General features: G+C 45.1%; 1 protein-coding gene across 2 annotated transcripts in view; it reads right to left on the bottom strand.

Annotated features, from left to right (window-relative positions):
• tub (TUB bipartite transcription factor) overlaps positions 1 to 27822 on the bottom strand; it is a 557742-nt gene that overhangs the window by 97040 nt on the left and 432880 nt on the right. For both annotated transcript variants that reach the window (XM_068046318.1, XM_068046319.1), the window contains exon 3: positions 26709 to 26871. In XM_068046318.1, coding sequence (XP_067902419.1) covers positions 26709 to 26871 — 163 coding nt within the window. The remainder of the gene's footprint in view (positions 1 to 26708; positions 26872 to 27822) is intronic.

Genomic DNA, 27822 nt, shown 5'->3' with positions numbered 1-27822 from the left:
TTAGTGATTCCTGACAGAACTGCTGGTTTCTTCTCGTATTTTCACAAATTAAGCATAAATTTCAGTAATGTAATTTTAAAAAATGTAAATAAATGTAACTAAATTATTAAAACATTAATAAAACAGATATTTGAAAAGAAATCTGGTGCAATAGCAAGAAATATAAAAACAGACAGTAAGAGCTTCTACAAGTATATAAAAAGGAAGAGAGTAGCTAAATTAAACATTAGTCCCTTAGAGGGTGAGACTGGAAAATTAATAATGAGAAATAAGGAAACGGCAAAGACTTTGAACAAGTATTTTGTATCTGTCTTCACGGAAGAAGGCGCAAAAAAATCCCAAGAATTGACGAAAATCAAGGGGCAAAAGGGAGGGAGGAACTTAAAACAATCATTATCATGAGAGAAAGTACTAGGAAACCTAATGGGGCTAAAGACTGACAAGTCCCCTGGACCTGATGGCCTGCATCCTAGGGTCTTAAAAGAAGTGGCTGCAGGGATAGCAGATGTATTGGTTGTAATCTTCCAAAATTCCCTTGATTCTGGAAAGGTCCCATCAGATTGTAAAAGCACAAATGTGACACCCATATTCAAGAAAGGAGGGAGACAGAAAGCAGGGAACTATGGACCAGTTAGCCGAACACCTGTCATTGGGAAAATGCTGGAATCCATTATTAACGAAGTAGTAGCAGGACATAAAGAAAATCAGAATACAATCAAGCAGAGTCAACATGGTTTTGTGAAAGGAAAATCATGTTTGACATATTTGTTAGAATTCTTTGAGGATGTAACAAACAGGGTTGATAAAGGGGAACCAATAGTGTATTTGGATTTTGAAAAGGCATTCGATAAGGTGCCACATAAAAGGTTACTGCACAAGATTAGAGCTCATGGTATTCGGGTTAATATATTAGCATGGATGGAGGATTGGCTAACTAACAGGAAATAGAGATTTGGGATAAATGGGTCAATTTCAGGTTGGCAAACTGTAACTAGTGGGGTGCCACAGGGTTTAGTGCTGGGGCCTCAACTATTTACAATCTATATTAATGACTTGGATGAAGGGATTGAGTGTATTGTAGCCAAATTTGCTGACGATACAAAGATAGATCGAAAAGCAAGTTGTGAAAAGGACACAATGGCCGGAATTTTTCGGCTCCTGCTGAACTGGGGCGGCTGGGTCGGAAGAGGCCGAGAACTCCAATCCGCTCCGTGTCACCCGCCCGCCAGCATCACACGCAGGGCTGTCAAATAGCGGCCCCCTTGGCGTATTCGGCACTCGACAGGGCGTGTGCAGCCGGCTGATTCAGTGGAGTTGGGGGCAGAGCCAATGACAGCACTTTAAAAAGTCAGACAGCAGTACAATGGAGCAGACGCTCGGGGAAATAGAGCAGAGGAGGAGTTGTCAGTGTACCTGCCGAGGTGACCAGCTGACTGGAAAATGAAGAAGTCAAGCAACAGCGACAGTGCCCAGGGACAGGAAAGGGACCAACGTTTACAGACAAAATCCAGAGCGATGGAGGGGAGAAGGTTCACCAGAGCCCCTAGGTGGGTTGAGGCGAGATGGGACATATTATTCAACGCCGAAGGTCGAAGAAGGCCTTCAGATGTGACCAAGAGGGCCTGGCTGGAGGTCGCCGAGGGGGTCAGCAGCCGCTGTGTGGTATGGAGGACATGGCTCCAGTGCCGCAAGCGGCTCACTGACCTGCTTTGCTCTGCCCAGGTAAGGGGTACTCCTCATTAATCTCATTGTGAAGGCGTCAGGGAAGGGTCAGTCTGTCCTAACGATACAAGGTGGAAACCAGCAATGAGCAGTTCTTGCCTGCTGCACAGTATTGGGATGCAGGATGGGCAGGTCTGGGATGCATGATGATCCAATAGTGTTCAAATTGGGCACTGCATTGCAATAGCGCTGAAATGGAACACCAAACCCAATGGGTTAGGGTGTGAGATACCAAATCATATGTCTCAACTAGGCTTGCTTCTTTAAATAGGAGAAGAGGGCTCCCAATGCCCGGGAGAGGTCCCGGACCGGTGGTGGCCATAGCAATCAGGCATACCTGACCAGTATAGAGGAGGATGCCTTGATGCTGGCAGGGGAGGACGGAGGATGTGCCATGGCAGATGGCGAGGTTGGTGGCCCTGGTCACCAGAGTGAGTGACCCAGAATGCAGTGGGAGGGTGTAAGGAGGTGGGGGGGGGGCGGTTTGGGGGGGTGCAGTTGAAGTGTGCTAATAAAAGGTGATGCACACAAATGTGCGCAAACTGCAGTAAGGGACATGTGCTTCAATCTGTGGTGCTGATCAAACTGATTTTCCCTGCAGGTGAAACACATCAGCGGCCAGGAGGGGTCTCGAGGGCTCAACAGTCCACCTCTGAGGATGAGGAGATCGCCTCAGAGGGTGCACCGTCACATCATCGCACCTCACCAAGCACCAACGCAGAGACCTCCACCACGGTTGGGATTACTGTCTCCGCGGAAACCATGTCACTTATGGGTGTTAGCACAGCACAGTCACCTGACTATCCACCAGAGGCAGAACTGGCCGATGCCTCCTCCTACTCGGAGGAGTATGGGAGGCTAGGCCAGTGCAGAGCCACAAGCTGATGATGCGCTTCTGAGAACATTCATTTGGCAGGTGATGGTGCAGGTTCAACATGCGGTGTACAAACATCTGGCGGAGTTGTCAGGGACGCTGCGAGACATAGCACATACTCTGGAAACTTCCATCCAGGGCATGTCATCTGCAAACTCTCAGGCATTTGTCCATCTGGCATCCCCCATTGACAGATTGGCGGCTGCATTGGAGGGGCCAGTACGGGAAGCCATCCGTGATCTCAGGGGGAGTGTAGCCTCCCTGGAACAGGCCATCAGAGCACAAACTCAAATGCGCATGCGGCAGGTCGAGGCTGCTCATCCCTCTGAGGTCAGTCGAGCCTCAGGAGGACACAGGGGCAGCAGCCGATAGCACATGGGAGCTCCTCTCAGGGCGCTCCTGGTGCACCATGCAGACCCTTGCTCCCTCTGCTAGTGACATGTCAACCGCAAACTCCCAGGGTGTAAGAGGGTGCTCCTGATGTTTCTTATGAGCACACTGATATGCCGTGGCCTGCACAGCGCGAGCAGGCAGAGGATGTCCGCCAAAGTCATCAAGAGCAGGGCGGCAGCCCGATCAGCCACCTGCCTCTGGTGAGTCTGGTGGTGAGGGATCGTCCACATGTAAGAGCACCCACAAATGTTTTAAGAAATCACAGTAACATCACTCCTGGTTCACTGGGTTACTTTCCGATTATTTATTTGAATTGGACATTAGATCACTAAATAAATTTGTGGTTTGAACATTTAACTTTGCAAATGTCATCCATGAGGTAGCATCAGACATCGTTGCACTGCTGAAGCGGTTATATATGAGATGTCACACACTCGGGTTGGGTTCATCATGACATGATGTTGTTTTTAATCTGATCATCTCTTCCCTTGGATGTGCGTCTCTTTCCCCTCTCACAATCCCACAATGGCTCATCGCATGCCATAATGTGAAATTTTGCATGGAGCGATCCTCTCAAGAGAAACGCCTGCCTATTAGGGCATCCTGGGTCTCGTGCACTTGATTCCAGAGGACATTCTGCTTCCTCTCCCCTGCCATCATGTGAGTGTTGCTCATCGTCCTCGTCAGAAACTCCATCTGATGACGCCACACGGTTACCTTGAACCTCCTCAATGGCATCTTCCCTTTCCATTGCCAGGTTATGCAAGGCACAGCAAACGACAATAATCCTGGATACCCGTGCTGGCACGTACTGCAGCGCTCCACCTGAATCTCATTTTGAGCAGGCCAATCGTTTGTTCGATTGTGACTCTTGTGGCCGCATGGCTCTCACTGAAGCATTCCTCAACATGACCCCTTGGGATTCTCACGGGTGTCATCAACCATGTCTTCAAAGGATAACCCCTGTCGCCAAGTATCCAACCTTCCAGTCTGTCCGGGGGACTGAAAAGAGCAGGCACCTGAGAGTTTCTGAGAATGTATACATCGTGGCAACTCCCTGGGTACCATGCACAGACCTGCATGATTCTCTTCTGATGATCGCATGCAAGCTGAATGTTCAATGAATGGAAGCCTTTTCAATTAATGAATGCCCCTGAATGACCTGCTGGTGATCTAATTGCCACATGCATACAGTCTATCATATCCAGAACCATTGGGAACCCAGCTATTGCGCTGAATCCTCTTGTTCTTTCAGCCTGACTGGTGTTGTCCGTTCTAAAACTAATGAAATTGTTAAATTGTTAATGCATGAAAGTTAAGGGCGATGGTCACCTTTAGAGCGACGAGCATTGGTTGGCCACCGGGGCAGTTTGAGGCTACATCTACTGTGACCATCTCACATAGAAATGTCACAGTCTCAAGTGACAGACGCAGCCTTCTTCTGCACTGATGTTCTGACAGGTGCAGGTAGCTCAGACGTGGTCGGTATACCCTGCCTTTTGGGTAGGCGTGTCTCCTGACATGTGGTCGCTCTCGCCTGACTCTGCCACCTGCTCTCCCTCCCACATAACGAGGTGGCACTTGACCAGCCAATTGTGCATGCCCATGCCCAGCTGTCCTTCTGTCCCTGTTTGGGGCATGGTCCTCCTCCTCTGAAGAGCTGCCTCCAGAATGCACAATTCCCATTATTGGACTGGTTACCAGATTCAATGACAGAATCTCTTAAGTTCCAGCTGTCAGGACAGGCACACACAACGCCCTTCCTTCCACTCACTTCTGACTGAGAACAGATAGGTCCCGAGCTGCAGTGAGTCAGACTCACTTGGAGGCCTGTACACAAGTTAAAAATGTGTGCAAGTTATATAAAACACAGAAACTCTCACAGCTAAGCAACACCAAAAGCTTTACTTGCAACACCCACACTGATTGTCTGCCTTCCGCCCTTTTAAAGCTGCCAGCTGTAAAATCAAATAGCCATGTAAATTTCCAGACAATTTGTTTCTCAATTGATTTAAGTGACTTTAGATAACTTGCGGTTGGGCGTGCGAGTGTCGACTCAATCAAGCCCAACTTCCTGTATCGTAAAATGGCGTCAGTGCGCGACGACGCTGGGGACCCGACCCGACATTAGATGCCATTTTAGCACCTGGACTCCTCCGAACGGACCCAATTCAGGTAGGTAAAATTCCGGCCAATGAGTCTGCAAAGGGATATAGATTGATTACGTGAGTGGGCAAAAATTTTGCAGATGGATTATCATGTGGGCAAATGTGAGGTTGTCCACTTTGGTGGGAAAAATAGAAAAGCAGAATATTATTTAAATGGAAGAGATGACAGAATGCTGTGGTACAGAGGGATCTGGGTGTCCTCTTATATGAATCACAAAAAGTTAGCATTGCAGGTACTGCAAGTAATTAGGACGGCAAATGGAATATTGGCCTTTATTACAAGGGGGGGAGGTTGGTGGAGTATAAAAGTAGGAACGTCTGTGCAGGACATTGGTGAGACCACACCTAGAATACTACGTACAGTTTTGGTCTCCTTATTTAAGGAGGGATGTACTTGCATTGGGGACAGTTCAGAGAAGGTTCACTAGGTTGATTCCTGGGATGAGGGAATTGCTTTATGAGGAAAGGTTGAGCAGGTTGGGTCTATACTCATTGGAGTTTAGAAGAGTGAGAGGTGATCTTACTGAAACATTCAGGATTCTGAGAGGTTTAGACAGGGTAGATGCTGAGAGGATGTTTCCCCTCGTGGGGAATCAAGAACTAGGGGGCACAGTTTCAAAATAAGGAGTCTTCCATTTATGACAAAGATGAGAAGGAATTCCTTCTTTATATCGGGTTGTTATTCTTTGGAATTCTCTACCCTAGAGAGCAGTGTAGACTGGGCCATTGAATATATTCAAGGCTGAGCTTCACAGAGTTTTGATCTAGAAGGGAGTCAAGGGTTATGGGGGCATGCAGGAAAGTGGAGTTAAGGTCACAATCAAGATCAGCCATGATCTTATTGAATGGCGGAGTAGGCTCCAGGGGCCGAATAGCCTACTCCTGCTCCTATTTCTTATGTTATGTTCTATCCACCAGTGGTTTACAGAATATAAAAGGAGAATAAATTAAAACACTCAATAGAATTCAGAACAACCAATTAGAGTTTCCTGCTCATTCCAGCTACATTTTACCCTCTCCTTAGCTGTACAAGAGGAAAATCTATTGTTCAAACAGAACATTTAAAATTCACAAACTAATGGAGAAATGTTTGGTGATTCATTGCAGCATTTCAACAAATATTTGTATACTGAAAAGTTACTGTACTGCACTAACACAGACAGGTTATTTACTACAATTTACGAGGGGCCACTTCAGAGTGAGTGAGTGATATAGTGCAATTGTGTTATGTGACTGCACTTTGGAAAACACAGACTACAGATTACCGTAATTATACATATTATCATTAAGTGTTGACAGAGTAATTGTTCAGATTTATGAAGTAAGTGATTTCTAATTTTTGTTTTCAAATTATTTTATCAACGTGCATGTCAGTATGTTGCAGGGGTTCTGTAGTTTGGCTACAGAATAGTCATGTAAGAAGTTTCAACCTGGCTCTACTTGGTTTGAGTTTAGAAGCGTTCGAATTACATGAGGGCATGACTTAAACTAACTCTGATAATTTCAAAGATATCCTTAGCATTATTTTGTATATTGGTGAAAAGTGGTGTTACTTATAGTTTGAAATATGTTACATTAATTTTTAATAGCTTTGAGTGATTGGGTTTCGGCTGCATTTATGTCAACTCACTGTTTGACCTCAGAATGCAGCAGAAAATCTGGACTATTGTTTTCACTGGCTGGACGCATTCATTAATTTCTAAAAAGCAAATTTCAACCGAAACACACGTTTTCATTCTTAAACATTTGTGTAAATATGTTTCAAATTTATCCTGAAAAACCTGATACTCCTTCCCCATCCACTATAATGTAGATATGCAATGTGAAAATTAAAATGATATTATAATGTTGTTCATAACTCAATCACATGACTGACCAGCTGCCAGTATATAACAAATGTGAGCCCCTTGGCCCCAATTTTAACTCACAGCACATTTTGGGTGGCTGGGGAGAAAGGTGAGTTGGAAACTCATCCACTGCTCAAGAAATGAGGCCTCAGCTCTGGGGCCTCATTTAAGTCCCTAAGGTGGCTTCTGGCCATAGGGGATTCAATAGTCAAGGGGCTTCAATAGTCAAGGGAATAGACAGGCATCTCTGTAACCACACTGTGTGGTGTCTCCTTGGTGCCAAGGTAAAGGGCATCATTGAACAGGTCCAGAACATTTTGAGGAGCAAAGGGGAACAGCAGAAGTCGTGGTCCATGTGAGAACTAATGTAGGAAGGAAAAGGGTTGAGGTCCTGTAGTCAGAATTTCAGGAGCTCGGGAGGAAATTAAAGATTAGGACCCTGAAGCTAGTAATCTCTGAATTGTTCCCAGTGCCATGTGTTAGTGAGTGTAGCAACAGCAGGATAAGACAGGTTATCACATGGCTGGAGAAATGGTGCCAGTCTTAAGATAAATAGGACTTAAGATTCCTGGGGCATCGGGAGCAGTTCAGCGGTAGGAGGGACCGGTTCAAGGTGAACAGATTGCAATTCCAAAGAACTGAGACCAATGTCCTCAAAAGGAGGTTAACTAGTGCTATAGGGAACAGGTTTAAACTAATTTGGCAATGGATTGCACCAGGATAAAGCATTAAAGAAGAGAAACAAGGTGCATAGAGTCATACAGCACTGAAACAGGCCCTTCGGCCCACCAAGTCTGTGCCAACCCACAACCACCCATTTATATTAATTTTACATTAATCCCATATTCCCTATCACATCCCCACCTTCTCTCAATTCTCCTACCACCTAACTACACTAGGGGCAATTTACAATGGCCAATTTACCTATGAACCCTGCAAGTCTTTGGCTGTGGGAAGAAACCAGAGAACCCAGTGGAAACCCACACAGTCACAGAGAGAACTTGCAAACTCCGCACAGGCAGTGCCCAGAACCGAACCCAGGTCGCTGGAGCTGCGAGGCTGCGGTGCTAACCACTGCGCCACTGTGCCACCCCATAGAGGACTGGGAAAGGATAGTTCAGAAATAGGACAGATCAGACAGGGGACAAATGCAAAGCAGTTTTAGATCAATTTGGAGTGCATGTATGTAGATACATGTAGCATGATAATTAAGTTGGCAAGCTGCAGACACATGGGACTGTGATATCATGACTATAACCAGACCTGGCTCAACAATGAGGCTTGGGAACTTAATATTCCTGGCTACAGGGTATTCAGGAAAGATATGGAAGGAAAAAAAAGGAGGGAGGGTGGCCGTATTGATCAAATAACCTACTTATGCACTGGAGGGCGATGATGTAAGTGAGGGATCAAGACAGAATCTATTTGGTTAGAATTAAGGAACAATAGGGGAGCTATCACGCTACTGGGTGTAAACTGTAGGCCACCAAATAATAGGAAGAAGATCGAGGAGCAAGTTGGCAGACAAGTTACAGAAAGATGCAAGAACTACAGAGTAGTGAAAATGCGGGGGATTTCAATTATCCTAATGTGCACTGGGATAGTAAGTGTAAAGAGCAAAGATGGAGAGAAATTCCTGAAATATGTACAAGAGAACTTTCTTGATCAGTGTATTTCTGGCCCAATGAGCAACGAACCTGTGCTGGACCTAGTTCTGAGGAATGAAGTGGGACGAATTGAGCATGTTTCAAAGAGAGAGTATTTGGGAAATAGTGATCATAATCATCAGGTTTAGAATAGTTATGGAAAAGGAAAAGAGACAATCAAGGGTAAAAATACCTAATTAAAGATTAACTTCAGTGAATTGAAAAGGAATCTGGCCCAGGTGTGTTGGAGTCAAAAGCTGGTCGGCAAAATAGTAATTGAATAACGGGAGACCTTCAAAGAGGAGATAGTTCGGCTACAGAGTGGACACACTCCCATGAGGGGTAGGGAAGGGCAACCAAAGCTAGACCTCCCTTGGTGACTAAAAATATAGAGCTTAAAATGAGACAGAAAAAAAGAGGCGATGACATATGTAAGTTCACAATACAGTAGACAACCAACCTGAATATAGAAAGTACAGAAGAGATCTAAAAAATGAAGTAAGCGAGGCAAAGGGAGAGTCTGAGAATAGTTTAGCAAATAACATAAAAAGGAACTCAAAAGTCTTTTACAAACATATAAATAGTAAAAAGAGTAATCAAAGGAAGCATGGGGCCAATTAGGGACCAAAAGGAGATCTGCTTGTGAAGGTAGAAGGCATGGCTGAGGTATGAAATGAATACTTTGCATCTGTAGAGAAGAGGACGCTGCTAATGTAGCGGTAAAGGAGGATACAATAGTAATATTGGATAGGATAAAAATAGATTTTTTAAAAAGGAGGTACTTAAAATGCTGGCAGTACTCAAAGCAGAAAAGTCACCAGGTCAGGATGGGATGAACCTCAGTTGCTGAGGGAAGTAAAGGTGCAAACTGTAGAGTCTCTGGTCACAAACTTGCTTGGATATGGGGGAGGTGCCAGAGGACTGGAAGATTGCTAATTTATTTATTTAGAGATACAGCACTGAAACAGGCCCTTCGAGTCTGTGCCAACCAAGAACCAACCATTTATACTAACCCTACAGTAATCCCATATTCCCTACCACGAGGGGCAATTTACAATGACCAATTTACCTATCACCTGCAAGTCTTTGGCAGCAGGAGGAAACCGGAGCACCCAGTGAAAACTCAACACGGTCACAGGGAGAACTTGCAAACTCCACACAGGCAGTACCCAGAATTGGACCCAGGTCCCTGGAGCTGTGAGGCTGCAGTGCTAACCACTGCACCATTGTGCCACCCCTATATTACAGCCCTGTTTAAAAAAGAGGAAAAGGATAAACCTGGCAACTATTGGCCAGTCAGCTTAATGGCAGTGGTGGGGAAACTTGTAGAGACAATGATCAGTTCAAATTTAATTGGAATTTGGAAAAGTGCAGACCATTAAATGGAAGGTAGCATGGATTTGTTAAAGGCAAATTGTGTTTGACTAACTTGATTGAGTTCTTTTATGAAATAATGGAGAGGGATGATGAAGGTAATGCAGCTGACATGAATATGGACTTGCAGAAGGTAAAGTACCACATAATAGATTCATTAGCAAAGTTAAAGCCCTTAGAATTAAAAAGAACAGTGGCAGCATTGATACAAAATTACCTAAGGGACAGAAAGCAGAGAGTAGGGATGAAAAAAATAGTTGTTTTTCAGACAGGAGGGTTGAAAACAGAGGTGTTCCCTGGGGGGTAGGTATTAAGACCACTGCTCTTTTTGATATATATTAGTGGCCTGGACTTGGGTATACAGGGCATAATTTCAAAGTTAGCACACAACAGACTTCAAAAAGACATAGACTGATGTAATGGACAGACACATGACAGATGAAATTTAACATAGAGAAGTGTGAAGTGATAGAGGAAAGGCAATATAAATTAAAGGATACAATTTTAAAGGAAGTACAGGGACAGAGACCTGAGGTGTACGTACACAAATCTTTGAAGATGTCAGGCCAAGTTGAGAAGGCTGTTTTAAAAAAAAGCATATGGGATCCTTGGTTTTATTCATAGAGGAACAGAGTTTGGTAGAAATGTGAAAATGCAGAAATTTAAAGGGTGCAGAGTGAAGATAGAATAAAAAGGACTTTTAGGAGGCTTTTGAAGGAAGGAAGCAAGGGAGATAGCAAGGCAAAGTGGTTTGGAAGAGAATTCCAGAGAAGAGAGGTAGAATGAGTGAAAATAAACAGTAATCCAGTCATTTAGTGGGCTTGTATTTCCAATCACACCAACAGTTGAGATGGGATATAAAGCAAAATAAATTGCTCTCTTTCAGGTAATTTTGAATATAGGTTATGTAGAGATTCTCATAGGCAGGATAATGACCTTATCACAGAAAGTATCTGCCCAGCTATGCCAATGATAAATCAGTTCCTGTACAGCCTGTTCATCAAGGGACCGTGGCTGAACAACTCAGTGCCCAATCAAGCTGAAGAACTTATTTTTTGGTTTCTTTACTCATGAATATGCTGTACCTAATAAAAAAAAAGTGATCCTGAAATTGTGGGGTCTGCTCTGTCAGTGCAAGTGCAATGGCATATCAGTGGGGCCTACCCCTATAAACCATGCAGAAAGCACTGATAGCTCACAATTGCTACACCAGATGCTGGAAAAAAAGGAAGAAAAATGTTAATGATTGAGAAAGAGATCGATGGACTTAACTTAGAAAAGATTGGAACCTTCACCAGTTCCGTAATGGAATCCACAGCTGCCATCAGTGGGTATGGGTTCCATTGGGCCTATCAGGAAGCCAATTGGGTGAAATTTTCTGGGGAAGCTTGGAAACTTGCCGTAGACACATCCACCTGATATGGCCATGGTCATGTACCCCACACCTCCCCCCACCTCACCCTGCACCCCCCCCCCTCCCCCGCCCCCGTAACCTCACCCCCACTGGAAACAAAGGGCCATAGGAAACAAGGGAGAGTCCCAGTGGAACAGGGTTTCGCTGCAAATTCCTGACCCCTCCGGGCATGAATCAGGCTTTCCGCCCCAAGAATTTCAGTCTGTGTGTCTATTAGCTCTACGGATCTGTAATATAAAGATTCTCTGAGCAAACCATGTCTCTGGAACAACTTAACCAAAAGGTATTCTGATTATATAACTCTATCATTTGGTCAAATGTGCGTGTAACCTCAAAAATAATATAAAGACTATTTTCCTAACAAGAGTGGTCAGATAAGAAAAACATAATAATGTGGATTAACAGCTGAAACCATAGAAGTAGACATCTAATTTGGAGCTAGTGACAAAAGATCGATAAGGTGTAGGCAGAGCTAAATGTTACTGAGTATGAACTTAAATCCTAGAATCTTTGAGTCAGATTTTATCCAGCTCTTGGAGATGAGCTGGAGGTGGGTGAAGGGGGAGGGAGGGTGGGGGGGGGGGGGGGGGTGTGGTTGGTGCAGACAAAATGGCGTGGGGTGAAGTCAGGTGGCATGCCCACTATTGTGCTGCCCCCATGCTATATTGTCCACGGCAGGCACTGTGGCGATCAGAAAGCCCCCTGGGAGGCCAATTAAGCCACTTACATGGCCTATTAAGGGCTGTTGCACCTCTGCAGCAAGACACCTCCCTGCCCTCACCAACCAGCCTCCCACCCTGGGGCTGGGGCCTGCCTGACTGGCGACCCTGACCCCACTTACCCTGGTCCCAGGGCCTCCTCCATCTTCACTGCTCTGGGTCTCTTGTAGTCCCAGAAGTGCCCACCACTCCCAATGGCGCTGCTGGGACTGCTGAGCTGTCAGCCCTCTGATTGGCCGGCAGCTCTTGGGGCGAGATCTTGTCCTTAAAGAGGATGGTATCCCCAACAGTGGGCAATTAATTGCCTGCCCACTGTTGAAGTTGCATGACAACACAGAATGTTGGGATCCCAGGTGCACTAACTTTATAGTGGAAGTCATACATTAGAATGAGTGTGGTGTGTGTTAAAGGTGTAAAGTACAGTTTACTGCACTGGTTATCTAGTCATCATGACACATTTCTTATAAGGCCTAAAATTCGCATATAAGTTCTCCTGATCTCCAACCTTCATTTTAATAATGAACCTGAGGTCATCCCTGTGGAATAAGACAGTATTACAGCAGTCCCCCTCCTTTTCTGACAAAAGGTTATTGACCTGAAATATTGGGCTGAATTTTCCAGGCCTTTTGGGGTGGGCTGGAAGGGGGAAGGGCTGGCAAAATGGCAAGGGAAGGAGTTGGGAGGGAGCCCGATGTCTTCCCACTGTCATGCCATGTTGCCAGCGGCAGGAAAGTTAGTGGCATGGGTGCCTGCCGGGAGGCCAATTGAGCCACTTAAGTGGCCAATTATGGGCCACTTCCCGCCTCTGCGGGCATTTTACCTGCGTTACGAGGCCCGTCGCTGCATGGGGAGACCGCCAAGGTTCCGGAGTGGGGGGGGGGGGGGGGTGGGGGGATGCCCTCCTTTATGGTCACTCCATCACCCATTGTGTGGCACTGAGTGCTCCCCGGTGGCACTCAGCAACCCCCTACCCCCAACCCCCAAACCAACTTACCAGTCTTCAAGGGCGCCCGGCCATTGAGGTGCCCTCTCCCTGGAGCTGCAGCCTCATCAATGGCCACTGCTAGAGGTGGCGCTGCTGAGGCTGCTGAGCTGCCAGTCCTCTGATTGGGTCGGCAGCTCTTGGGGGCAGGACACATCCTTAATTATATGGCAGCTCCAGCAGCAGCCTCTTAATTGGCAATATGCCACCCTGGGTCCCGCTGCCAGCCGAAGCAGGGTCGCCTCCCAATTTCAGCACCGGCAGCAGGACTTTTCCATTAATAGCAAAATTCAACCCATTGACTCTGTTTTTCTCTCTCCATCGATGCTTCCTGACCTGATGAGCATTTCCAGCATTTTCTGTTTTTATTTTGGCTCTCACTATACCACTGGAGGCCTTAAGTGAGGCAGCTGGTTTGAGCTTTGGACACTTCTCCCTCTTTAAGGTCCTTCACCAGCTCCTCTGTCCTCCCTAGACAGTGCCATTGGCATTTCCCTCCTGTGGGGTCCCTCTAGGTGGCTAAGATCCCTCTGGGAGCCTGTCATGCATCAATCAGTAATAATCCCCAACCCAGGGAAATAGATGCAGGTTGGGACGGGTTCAGAGGGGCAGGCAAAAATCCCACTTCACTGGGACTCCATCCCAAACAGGATAATCCCAGACTAAGTATTCAGCTCATTTTTGGCACAAACTAATTTGCTTTCCTCTACACTGAAAGTATTTTTAGTTAAATCTGGAATCTGGACACCCATGAGTCAATAATGTTGCTCCTGACATTCACACATGTATCCTTTCCCATGATATCATGCCAATGTATAAAGTCAACAATGGTTCATGAAGAAACTAATAAAGCTGCAATCCAAATTGCAAGGACATGCAAATGTTTAGAAAAGAGTGCTGGGCAATGAATTAGCCATTAAAAAACTGGGCACATGACTATGAAGGACTGTGACTAAATCTAATACAAGAACTGAGTGTGAAAGTAAATAATATGGGACAAGCAATTGTCTTGCTCCTAAAGCCATCCTGAAGTCTGTGGCACACCTGCAACATGCAGACGAAGGTGAAGGCCCGAGGCCCAATTTTCAGGGATGCTCTTCTACATAATACTAGTTGCTAACTAGGCATCCAATGCAGCTCACCAGTTGGGGCCCTGAAAAATTGATTCAACTCCAATGCCAAGCCATGCCGGGTTGCAAGTAATTCCTGAGTGGGTGAAGCAAAAGCGAATGAGGATGGGGCCACCATGGGCCAGCAGTGACCCACAATATTGCTGTGAAGCCTGAAGGAGCACTCCTGCTCTTCTTGGCCCCACTTTAAGGCAAAAAAAATGAAAACATACCCATTCTTTGTCAGCCTCCAGCAGTCACTTTAAGGACTGTTGGTTAGACTGGTGTATACCCAGAAAAAGGGAACAGAGCATGTGCCAAATTTGATGCCCCAGACACACAGAAGCCATCAAATTGGCACTCCAAGTGGGATCAGGGACAGGAGATTGGATCCAGAAATTTGTCACGCGACTCCTGTTGCTTGCCTAGAAAATGGGCCTGATGGGCACCAATTTCTCCATGGTAGGAACTTTGTAAAGCTCACTGAACATTGGTGTAGCATTAAAGGCCTGCCAGAAACCTAATGTGATGCCAAATCTTACTAAAAGTTTGATGAGAAATCCTTGAAATTACAGGCTGCTCATGTCACATTTATAATGAGAAGAACATTGAATCTTGTATAATTGAGCAGAAAAGGAGCTAAATTAAAGATTTATGATTTAAATCAAATCTCATGGGATTCATGATGAAGTTACCAATTGGAATGTCAATAGACTTTAAAGAAGGAAACAGAAGGTGGTAATCAATAGTGATAGTACAATTGAATATCTATGATCAATGGTATCCCCCAAGACCAGTCCCAGGTCCCCTTCAGTTTCTAATATTTATTTCTGATCTTAACAAATGTTTTATAAGAGGAACTTCTATGCTAGTGGGTGATATGAAGTTATACAAGTTAGCAGGAAGATCTGAGGATAGGAATGTTATTGAAAGATATCTAGAGACAGTCAGCAACCTGGGATATGAATGGCAAGTTTCAGCATGATAAGCTGATGTTTGAACTGTTATTTGACAATATCCTGACTGTATTGCTGAAGACCCGTGCAACAGATCTAGCTGCTCCCCAAGCCAGGCTGTACTAGTACAGCTCTCACATTGACAACTATTCGACAATGTGAAAGATTGCCCAAGTATGTCCTATCCACAAAACTTAAGATAAATTAAAGGCTGCACCTGGCCGTAACAAGGTCGATTACTGCCCTATCAGCCTCCTACCAATCATCAGTAAATTGACAGAAGGAATAATCCATAATCCATAATTCCAGCAAGCACACCTAATCATCAATAATGTTCTCAATGATGTTAAGTTCAGGTTCTGCCAGAAATACACAGCTCCAGACCTCCTCACAGCCTTAATCCAAACACAGATACAGGCACTTATGCCAGAGCAGAGTCTCTGTTAACGTCATCAAGGGAGCATTCAACTGAGTATTGCATCAAAAGTCCATGCGCAAAAGAGGTCAATGTCAAAATCATGAGGGCTCTGGACAGAGTAGATAGGGAGAAACTGTTCCCATTGGTGGAAGGATCAAGAAGCAGAGGGCACAGATTTAAGGTAATTGGCAAAAAAAGCAATGGCGACATGAGGAAAAACCTCTTCACGCAGCGAGTGGTTAGAATCTGGAATGCACTGCCTGACAGTATGGTGGAGGCAGGTTCAGTTGAGGCATTCAAGAGGGAATTGGATCATTATCTGAAAAGGAAGAATGTACAGGACTACGGGGAGAAGGCGGGGAGTGGCACTAGGTGAATTGCTCCTTCAGACCGCCAGCACAGACACAAGGTTCGATCGTTCCCCGCTGCACCACCTGAAGAAGCAAGGTGGGCCGCGATGGGTGAAGGGGCAATTTGGGAGCCAATGGCCGAGAGGAGGGAAGTGGTGTGGCCTGGACCTAGTGGCTGGAGGGGGTGGGGGGTGGGGTGGTAAGCGATGAGTGAGCGGCTGGAGAGTGGGGTGGGGGAGGGGTGGAAGCAAGGACCGGGGAACAATTGGCTAGGGAGGGGCGGGAAGCAGTGGCAAGCGAGCGGTTGAGGGTGGGAAGCGGCTGGTGGGGAGAGAGGGAAGAAAGCATTGAGGGAGGGAGTGAATGGCTGAGGGGGGAAGCAGGGAGGCCTAGAGTGAGTGCACAAAGGGGGAGAGTGGCCAGTGGGGCAGGAACGAGTAGCTGGGGGGGGAGGGGAAAGCAGATGGGGGAAGCGAGTGGCTGAGGGTGTGGCAGGGATTGAGCGGGGTGAAGCAGCAATTGAAGCTGGGATGGTGGGAGGGAGCTAGGTACTGTTCGGGTGAATGGAGATGGCCTCCGTAACCATTCCATGATTCTATAAGGAAAACTGTCCAGTGGCTGAAGTCATATCTGAAGCTATGGTTTTCCTTAGGGTTGTGGTTGTCTGAGGCCAGTTATCACAATCCCAGGGCATCACTGCAGGAGTTCTTTAGAGAATCATCCTTGGCAAACATCTTCAGCTGATACATCAATGATCCCTCCATCAAAAGGCCAGAAGTAGGGCAGTTGCTGGCTATAAGAGCAGGGTAGAGGCTGGGTATTCTGTAATTCGTGGCTGACTTTCTGATCCCTCAAAGTCTCTCCACCAACTAAAAACTGCAAATTAGGGACTGAATTTTACAGACCCCCTGATGTCAGGGGTTGTGGTGGGGCGGGGTGGCTGGAAAATGCCTCTTGGAGAGGGCCGCCATGCACCCCGATGCCGGGAGCGCCCGGCCTGATATTGCCGGCGGCGGCAAGGCCTCGTGGCAGCCTCCCTGCCGCTCGGCAACAGGACTGCCATTTAAATATTTAAATAAATTAAAATCAATGAATTAATTATACTTTGGATCCCGCTGTCTGTCCTGGTGCAATCTTCATGCCGCTGGCAAGCACTCCCACGCCTTCAGATCCCTATCCGGGGAAACGAGGCGGAACACTGGTTGGGAGTGGGGAGGAGGTAAGTTTCTCAGTGTGGGAGGGCGGGGTGGAACGGGGTCAAAGAAACATCATTGGTGTAGGGGATGGTGGGAAGGGTTTTAGGTTAAGATTTATGCATTTTGGGGGGGGATAGGTCAAGTGGTCAAGGTAAGTGTTTTGGGGGGAGAGGGCAAGTAATTAATTTTATGGTTATTGGGGGGCTGAGAGAGGAGCAAAATAAATGTATTTAATTTTTTTCATTAACTGTTTCTTTAAATATTTAAATTGAATGGTAGGGCTCAAAGCCCTTTAAAAATGGCGTCAACATCTGCGCACAGGCAGCTGCGCCATTACTGGGGACGGACAGCCCGCCCCCAACAGGTGCTTAGGATTGTGGCAGCTCCACGATGTTTTCACCCGCCGCCGAATTCAGCAGCGGGAATATAAATTTCAGCCCTAGGTGTGTGATGGGATACTCACCATTCGCCTTGATGAGTGCAGCCACAACAACACTCAAGAAGCTCAATGGCAATTCATTTGATTAGCGCCCTGCCACTGAACTTAATATCAACCCTGTTCATCACTAGTCTACTGTGGCTGCAATATGTACAATCTACAGGATACACAGAAGCAACTCAATAAGGTTACTTTGATAGCACTTCTCTCCTTTGTGGCCTCTACCACTGACAAGAACAAGAGCAGCAATGTGATGGGAACACCCTTACCTCCAAATTCACCTCCAAGTCGCCCAACCTCTTGATTTGAACATAGATCATCATTCTTTCATCGTTACAGAAGCTGGTAATGATGCCCATAAATCACTGATGAGACTGTAGCTGAGAACTTCAATTGTGGCAGTGACCCAAAAGGCAACAAGAATGGTAAGGAGGGGCAACTGTAACTTACTGTGGAGTCGGGGGAGAGCCTCTTAATTCTAAAGGGAAGGTTTTTAAAAAAAATTGTTTTAAAAAATTCTTGACTTTTGTTGGCAGGTACTGTTAAGGCCACAGCAGAACACCGAGCAGGACAGGCTTGATACCTGCATCACTCATCGCTGCCTGGTTTCTGTAAGGGAATCTAATTCAGGCATTAGGCCCCTCATTTACATGTGCAGGGAGCCTAATGCCTGTTTTAGGTGGTGTCCTATGAAGCCTCACAATAGCCCAGCCTAATTTCAAGTTGGATGCTCTTCAGGTGTCATATGGTTAGAAGGCATCGGTTGTGAAAATTGGGCCTCACTGTGCCTATCCAATTTCTACCCCTGAGAGTAAGCATTAAGCTCTCCTAGAGGTAGAATAGCATAGATGAACGCAGAATTCATGTTCCTCTGCTTAGTCCCAACAACGTGCCTCAGCCTCAACATCAGAAAAGCACCCAAATAGCAATGTTACCTTTTCTTATATTAGCCATCCTGTGGTCTCTCTGAGTTAGTTTGCCAATTTAATGCCAAAAGTTTTGTGCTGTAGCCCGTGCCCTGTAGAAGCTGGACTAAGGTGTGTTTGTAAAACACTAAACTATCCAACAGCTGGAATTTAAAAAGGCGTAACTGAGGAGACGTGATGTTCATTTGATTTAAATTGGTGACTTTTAATAAATAGCTAGTATATAAGGGAATATACGGAGGGAAGTAAATAATGGTGCACTCAGGGGTCGCTATTAGGACTACAGCTCTTATTGATATATATTAATGACCTGTTCTTGGGTAAACAAGGCACAATTTCAAAGTAGGCAGATGATACAAAAGTTGGAAATAACATAAATGGTGAGGAAGATATCACCAGGCTCCAGGAGGACATGGGCAAACTGGTGAAATGGGCAGACAGATGACATTTAATGGTAAGAAGTGTGAAGTGGTGAATCTTGGGAGGAAGAGTGAGGAGAGACGATATAAAATAAATGGTACAATTTAAAGTGGGAGCAGGATCAGAGAGACCTGGGGCCGGATTTTCAAAGTGGTGTCGGGAAACAGGTACTGGGTGTGGTTTTTGGCCTGAAACCTGCCACCTCTGGGAAGCTGATTCAGATTGCAATTTTCAAGTGGGAAAGCCTTAATTGGCATCGACCAATTAAAAGGTTTCTTGTCCTCTTAGAGTCAGTGGGATTGAAAATGGCAATGGGTCAAATCAAGTCTGGGGCTCATGTAGACTTCCATAGCAGCCATCACTGAGGCTGCTGGGTGTCCTGAGGGAGAGATCTGCCTTCCACAGCACCAGAGGGAGAAGAGATGTTCCAGGGGAGCTGGAGGCCTGGAACGAGGGGCAGGGCAAACACTCACTTCATCGATTCCTACCTGGGCCAGAAGGGAGAGGAGAAAGGTACTCTTCCCAGAGGGTGGCAGGAGGAGACCACCTCATCATGCAGCATGGGCACCTCTCTGTTCAGTGTTATCCCCCTCCAGCCCCTCTTCCTCCTCATCTCTTACCTCCTTCTCCTCCCCCGATGAGTTGTCTCCTTCCGGGGCTTCAATGTCCTCAAGGTCCACATCTCTCTGGAGGGCCATGTCATGGAGAGTGCAGTAGAGCACCACGAAGACAGAGACACTTGCAGGAGGGTACTGGAGGGGGCCACCCAACTGATCCAGGCACCAGAATTGCATCTTCACAAACCCAATGGCCTGCTCAATAGTTATGCTGCTGAGCAGGTAGCATTGTTTGTATCACCTCTGTGCCTCTGTCTGGGGCTTCCGTAGAGGAGTCAGTAGCCATCTCTTCAAAAGATTCCCCTTGTCACCTCGGATCCATCCACACACTTTGGGGGATGGACTGAAGGACCAAGGCAGCATAGGCTGGCGAAGGATGAAAGGGTCATGGCAGCTGTCAGGAAAGTGAGCGCGAACATGGAGGAAGCTCTTGTTGTGGTAGCGGACCATTTGGCTTTTGAGGGAGTGGAGGCCCTTCCTGTTGATGGGTTCATTAGCTGGTTGCTGGATGCCTTGATGGCCATATGGGTACAATCGACGATGCCCTGCACCTGAAGGAATCCAGCGATGGTGTCAAAACCCAATGCCCTCTGCGTCAGCATAGGCCCATCTATGTCAAAGTGGGTGTATTCCCTGCCCTCCTGTGAAGAACATCTGTGAGCTGCCTGATGGCCTAATGAGATGCCACCTAAATTCACAGTTGATCCCTGGAACGACCCTGTTGCCTGGAAGTTCAGAGCACCCTAGACCTTGACAGCTGCAGGCAGGATACGGCCATGGGGGCCGTGAGGCCTCAGATCATTGTGGATCAGAGCACAGGACCAAGACCTGCTTGGATAGGCGCATGCCTCCTATGACACTGGCGCACCGTCATTTGCAGGTAACTGACTCTTGGGCTGTGCACCCAATGTCTTGGTAGCACCTTCATCCCCTTGCAGCCCCCCCACTGTGCTCCTGTGGCCTTTTGCTCACCAGGAGGTTGTATCTGATGCAGATCATCCTAGCTGTTCTGTCCAATGTCAGAGTCACCTGTTCCCATCTGACCTCCATCAGCTGGGCCTTTAATGCTCACCAAACATTCCTGTGCCAAGCTTAGCTACCACAGTGATGCCAGCGGACTCACTTCCCTATCCGGTCTCATATCAATCTCCAAAGTAACATTGAACTCCTGCATATGCAACAATATCCTCAGTGAGAGACATCTGAGGCAGCTAAGCTTCATTTGCTGCCTCTGCTTTAAAGTAAACAGGCAATTCCATTGCCCTCATCTCCCTCCACAATCCTCAGGTCCTCACTACCCTGGTGTGTTCCCCCCATGGTGATTTCCACATTCCCAGCATTTAAAAATTGTTCCCTGATCCTGACAAGCCTGTTAAATAATTCTTCAATGAGCTCATTAGGCCAGCTGAAGTTTCAAAATAGGATCACGTTCCAGAGGTGGCGGGAACCAGTGCCGGCCTCTGGGAGCGCAATCTACAAATCACACTCGCTGCTGTTCCCACTCTCAGCAGGGATTGAATATCTGGCCCCTGGAGTTCACAAACAGAAATCTTTGAAGGTGGCAGGACAAATTGATTAAGCTACTAAAATAGCATAGGGGACCTTAGCTTTGTAAATTGAGGCATAGAGTATAAAAGCAAGGAAGTTATGGTAAATACTCATAAATCAGCTAGAGGATTGTGCCCAATTCTGGGTACCACTTCAGGAACAATGTCATGGCCTTGGAGAGGGTTCAGAGGAAATTTGCTAGAATGGTACCTGGAATGTGGGGCTTCAGTTATTTGGAGAGACGAGAGAATTTGGGATTGTTCTTCTTATAGCACAGAAGGTTAAGTGGCGATTTAAAAGAGGTATTCACAATTATAAGGGGTTTTGATAGAGTTAAGTATGATAAAGCCAATCCCACTAGCAGGTGAGTCAGCAACTACAGAACATTGATCTGCGATAATTGGTAAAAGAACCAGAGGGGAGAATAATTTTTTTTAACCCAATAAATTGCTATGATCTGCAATGCACTACATGAAAGGATGGTGGGAGCAGATTCAATAGTAACTCTTAAAATGGAATTAAGATGTATACTCGCAAAGGAAACATTTGGAGGGCTGTGAGGAAAGAATGAGGGAATGGGACTAATTAGCTAGCTCTTACAAAGAACCAGTGCGGGGATGATGGATCGAATAGCCTCCTTTTGTGGTCTATGATTTCTTTTGGGCCTCCTTATCTCGAGAGACAATGGATACGCGCCTGGAGGTGGTCAGTGGTTTGTGAAGCAGCGCCTGGAGTGGCTATAAAGGCCAATTCTGGAGTGACAGGCTCTTCCACAGGTGCTGCAGAGAAATTTGTTTGTTGGGGCTGTTGCACAGTTGGCTCTCCCCTTGCGCCTCTGTCTTATTTCCTGCCAACTACTAAGTCTCTTCGACTCGCCACAATTTAGCCCTGTCTTTATGGCTGCCCGCCAGCTCTGGCGAATGCTGGCAACTGACTCCCACGACTTGTGATCAATGTCACACGATTTCATGTCGCGTTTGCAGACGTCTTTATAGCGGAGACATGGACGGCCGGTGGGTCTGATACCAGTGGCGAGCTCGCTGTACAATGTGTCTTTGGGGATCCTGCCATCTTCCATGCGGCTCACATGGCCAAGCCATCTCAAGCGCCGCTGACTCAGTAGTGTGTATAAGCTGGGGGTGTTGGCCGCTTCAAGGACTTCTGTGTTGGAGATATAGTCCTGCCACCTGATGCCAAGTATTCTCCGATTCTATGATTACATGATATGATTCTATGAAATCATTTCACATAGGAGCCTTACAGATAGAGTCATTGAGTTATACAGCACAGAAACAGGCCCTTTGGCTCATCGTGTCCGTGCAGGCCATCAAGCACCTATCTATTCTAATCCCAATTTCCAGCACTTGGCCCGTAGCCTTGTATGCTATGGTGTTTCAAGTGCTCATCTAAATACTTCTTAAATGTTGTGAGGGTTCCTGCCTCTACCACTCCTTCAGGCAGTGTGTTCCAGATTCCAACCACCCTCTGGATGAAAAGGTTTTCCTCAAATCCCCTCTAAACCTCCTGCCCCTTACCTTAAATCTATGCCCCCTGGTTATTGACACCTCCGATAAGGGAAAGACTTTTCCTATTTACCCCTATCTATGCCCCTCATAATTTTGTATACCTCAATCAGGTCCCCCGTCAGTCTTCTCTGCTCTAAGGAAAACAACCCTAGCCTATCCAGTCATAGCTGAAATGCTCCAGCCCAGGCAACATCCTGGTGAATCTCCTCTGCACCCTCTTCAGTGCAATCACATCCTTCCTATAGTGTGGCGACCAGAACTGTACACAGTACTCCAGCTGTGGCCTAACTAGCGTTTTATACAGCTCCATCATAAGCTCCCTGCTCTTATATTCTACGCTTCAGCTAATAAAGACCAGTATCCCATATGCCTTCCTAACCACCTTATCTACCTGTGCTGCTGTCTTCAGTGATCTATGGACAAGTACACCAAGGTCCCTCTGACCCTCTGTGCTTCCTAGGGTCCTATCATGCATTGTATATTCCCTTGCCTTATTAGTCCTCCCAAAATGCATCACCTCACACTTCTCAGGATTGAATTCCATTTGCCACTGCTCTGCCCAGCTTACCAGCCCATCTATATCGTCCTGTAATCTAAGGCTTTCCTCCTCACTATTTACGACAGTAAAGCAAAAAGCTCTCATCTCATCAGTTCAAGCTGAATTTAAAGCAAATTCTCGGAGATGAAAAGACAATGCCTGAACTACTGCACAAAGCATATCAGCATTACCATTTAAAGCTAGGAAACCTATTAAAGCTGCAAAATTCATTCTTCAGTGATCAACTTGTCAACTTGATGTTAGGGGTCAAATATTCAGCTTCAACCAGCAGTGCTATTCAGCTGAAAAGCTAATCTGAGTGAACAGAGCATTGAGACTTGAATTAAATAACTTTTAAAAAGGAAAGGTAGGTGTAGTTGCTGAATAGGTGTGGAGTTGAAATTGCAAAATGTACTTTAATTTAGCTGTTGATGACATAGCTAGGAAAAGACATGGAAAAATATATTTGATAAATGAGATTACATCTGTTTTAAACAGTAGTTTTATGAGGAAGTCATCAAATATTGTTTGGATTGCAGTATTGTGATTGCCGAATTTGAGCTTTTTGTTGAATAAAAAGGAATGGCACAACAGGTCATACGAACATACGAATTAGGAGCAGAAGTAGGCCATTTGGCCCCTCAAGCCTGCTCCGCCATTCAATAAGATATGGCTGATCTGTTTGTGTCTTGAATTCAACACCCCCATCTATCCCAATAACCCTTGATTCCCTTGCCTAACAAGAATATATCTATCTCTGCCTTAAAAATATTCAATGACCCCACCTTTACCACCTTCTGAGGCAGAGAGTTCCAAAGTCACACAACCCTCAGAGAAAACATTTCTCCTCATCTCTGTCCTAAAAGGGCATCCCCTAATTTTAAAACAGTGCCCCCTAGTTCTGGACTCACCCACAAGAGGAATCATCCTTTCCACATCCATCTTGTTTAGACTGTTCAGGATCTTATAAACTTCAATCAAGACTCCCTTCACTATTCTCAACTCCAGTGAAAACAAGCTCAGTCTGTCCAACTTTTCCTCATAAGACAACACGCTCCTTGCAGGTATCAATCTATTAAACCTCCTCTGAACCACCTCCAACGCAGTTACATCCTTACTTATACAAGGAGACCAAAACTGCACACAGTATTCGAGATGTGGTCCCACCAATGCCCTGTATAAGTGAAGCATAACATCCTTACTTTTATTTTCAATTCCTCTCATAATAAAGGATAGCCTTCTTTATTACCTGCTGTACCTGCATACTAACTTCTTGTGACTCCTGCACTAGAACACCTAGATCCCTCTGCACTTTGGAATTCTGCAGTCATTCTCCGTTTAAGTAATACTCTATGAAAGGTCAGTGAAAGGCTGTCACAGTCAATGTAAATTGAAAATAATGGATAAGGAAGTCTGATTACGAGACAGTAATTTAATCAATGGGTTTGAATGACATCCTCTCCTATGGCAAAAAACAGTTCATGACAGTCTCCAAAACCTTGCTGTGAAATTATCCCAGGTTGTTATTTTCATTATTATAACTACATTCATTTTACAATAGGAGGAAAGGATTATTGGACTTTGGGTCAGTTTTCTTTTGCTGACTGGATGCGTCAGATTCCTCCTTGTCATTGATGTGTATTGGCCTTGAAACTGAAGGATTAATGACTGTGATGTCAAAATTGTAAGTTTACTGCACAATAAACTGCAGCTAATCACCAGCAAACTCTATAGCCAGTGAATGTTGGTTAACTGTAAGGGAGGAATTGGATGCAATTGAAACATACCTGACACATTTGGGAGGGGAGGTATCAAAACCATAAATTTGTTCCTGGGATTTCACTACCAATAGAAAATATTTCCTCCTGTTTACATATAAAATGGTTTCATGTTGCTGCTCAATTGATGATGATATTAGAAGGAAAAATGAACAATGTCACATTGTGAATATTCTTACTCAAAAAAAAGTACATTTTCTCACAATAAAAATAAAATAGCACAAGAAATATGGACCTTCACTTTGCCAACCACCATTTTGGACCCTTAGCTGCCTGTATTATGCCTGTAAAACAAATACAGTGTGATCGAATTTCCAGTTCTGTTTGTTTAGGTTAGAATATAATGTCTAATATTTAATACCTCAGAAATGCTTCTGCACAGTGGGACTTAAACTCAAGTGGACTCCACAGATTCTGTTTCTGAAAGAGTTCGTGTCAGTGACATTTGAGCTTTCTTACAAGACCCAATGGAAAATTTACAATTCAGCTTGTTATAATTGGGTTGGACTGTACATACTATTGCCAGGATCAATTCCTTTGACGTGAATATTCTTAATATGAGAATACATTGTGTAATTTCTGCACAAGAACACTGAAATGCGATACAATTTTCTCTTCCCCACTCAGCAGATGAATCATTGATTGAGTGCTGCCATGCGATGAACTTTACAGTTTACTTCTGATTGTTCAAAGTCCATTTTTTAAGCTCAAAGAATTAATTATCCAATAGCTTGAATTAGGCAATGTAAATAACACAACAGAGTGGAATTTAGTGCTAAAAATTTAAATTATCAGATTCTTTGAAATACAGTACTGTCGTGAAGACCCCCACTTGCCAAGAATGAGGCATATTAAATTCGTCATATGAACATTAATTTTAAACTGTTGCTGGAGTGAAGAAATGACTTGTTTAAAGAGATCACCAGACATTTGGCTGAAGGACATTTGGATACTAAGAGCGAGTACTGGGGAGACAAAGCAACTACTCCCTGGTCCAATTAACCCAAATGGATTTTGATCACCAGATATTGGAGGTGTAAGAAAACCCGCATTCCAGTGTCTGCTAATGCAGGAGTGGTTAAACCAGCTGGTCACATGACTAACCTGCTGGCCCAGGTTTTATTTTTGAAATACACACAGGACAGTTTGAAGACAGACTGCCGATTGTAACTGAACCTGGAACAAGACAGCCTCTTTCCTGGCTGGCTCTCTCTCGCTTTCTCACAAACCTCCAGATCCACTGAAGTCGCTTAAATCTCAAGAGAGAAAAGACTCCTACAGCGAAACAAGTTCAAGCGTGCTCTGGGCCCCAACAAACAGCAAGACTTACCGGCTACTAAAGACTCCAGATTGAACTCAAAGGAATGTAATTACAACCCAGCTGTTGCCTCAAACTTTTCCCCTTTATTCTTTCTACTTTTTCTGTCACTATCTGCGTGTGTGTTTATTGCGTATGCATGCTAACATGGTCGTGACACGTATTCGTAGTTGTTAACCGGATTAGAGTTTAAGATTAATAAACTTCCACCTTTCTTGTTTAAATCTAAGAAAACCTGTCTGATTGATTTCTCTGCCTTACAATTGGAAAACAGTGAACAAGGATTCACTGAGGGGGAGCTAAAATACAGTGTTTTTAAAATTAAACCCGCTTTTGGTTAAACCAGGCAAAGGCTGAGAGGGAACCCCTAGACCCCTTTCTCACCTGGTCGTAACAATACACATAAACAGCATAGATTGCACTGACTTACCATGATAAATGGTACTGCTGTTACTGTTAAGATAGGATTCAACCAGAGGGGCCTGCTCCTCTGATTGCTTCATTCGTCGAGTCCGTGATCGGCTGTCGACATTTGACTGGACCATCAGGGGCTCCTGTCGCTTTTTCTTTTGCTTTTGCTCCAGTAAAGCACGCTGCGGGAAACAAATGTCTGTTAATCATTGAGCATGCTCACATAAAATACTTTCAATTTGTCGTAGGTTTAAGTGAACTTTAGACCATGCTCAATTTACAAAGTAACTACTTCTTAATGGTTTCTCCACATTTAGGCTTTGATTAGCATAAATCTGTCAGGATATTTAAAATCAAAAGGTTTTTTTAGATTAGTGAGAAAATTTTAGAAAATAACTGAATATGTCTTAAATATATACAATAAATTAGCGACTCTACATAAAAAAAAATGCAGGCCGGAAATAGTGCTACTATACTGTAATCCCGAATCTCCAACCTGTGCTCTGTTACAACACAACTCCTTCTTGCAAGTGTGGGAGCTGTGAAATTACTTTTATAATGTGGTTCTAATTATAGGGAATCTGAAGGGGGCAGGAGAGAGGGGTTTAAGGTAATGCTTGGTAGTGGAGAAAAGAAGCCAGGACAATATTCAGGATGATTCCGGAACAATGGGTGGTTCTGACAGAGGACGTGGAGGCCTGGTAGAATTTGTTGTCAGTAATCAGAGGACTCTTCCTTATTTGCTTGAGACATTTGCAATCATTTGTAATACTTTCGTCTCAAGATTGAAACACTACACTTTGTGCAGCATTTCAGTGATGCTGTCCTGATTTCTGGTTGTAACTTCGAATGGGAACTCAGTTCAATTCTCAAAGAAATGACATAAACAGCCATTGCTGGCTGCTCATACCACTTCTCTGAAGGATCAGTCAATCTCCTGCCAAAGTTATGGCAAGAAATGGAGATAAAATCTATAGAAATTCAAGGTCAACATCTCCTGTGCTTTCCTGCCAGTTGCAGTCATTCCATATGTAAACATTTGTTTTACTGGCCCCATTAACAAGGGGAGGTGACAAGGGGGGTCAATGAGGGTAGCTTGTTTGATGTAGTCTACATAGCAGACTGGTCAGAAA

The sequence above is a fragment of the Heterodontus francisci genome, chromosome 14, assembly GCF_036365525.1.
Source record: "Heterodontus francisci isolate sHetFra1 chromosome 14, sHetFra1.hap1, whole genome shotgun sequence".
In the NCBI taxonomy this organism is placed as follows: domain Eukaryota; kingdom Metazoa; phylum Chordata; class Chondrichthyes; order Heterodontiformes; family Heterodontidae; genus Heterodontus; species Heterodontus francisci.
This window is presented reverse-complemented; position numbering and strand designations above follow the sequence as displayed.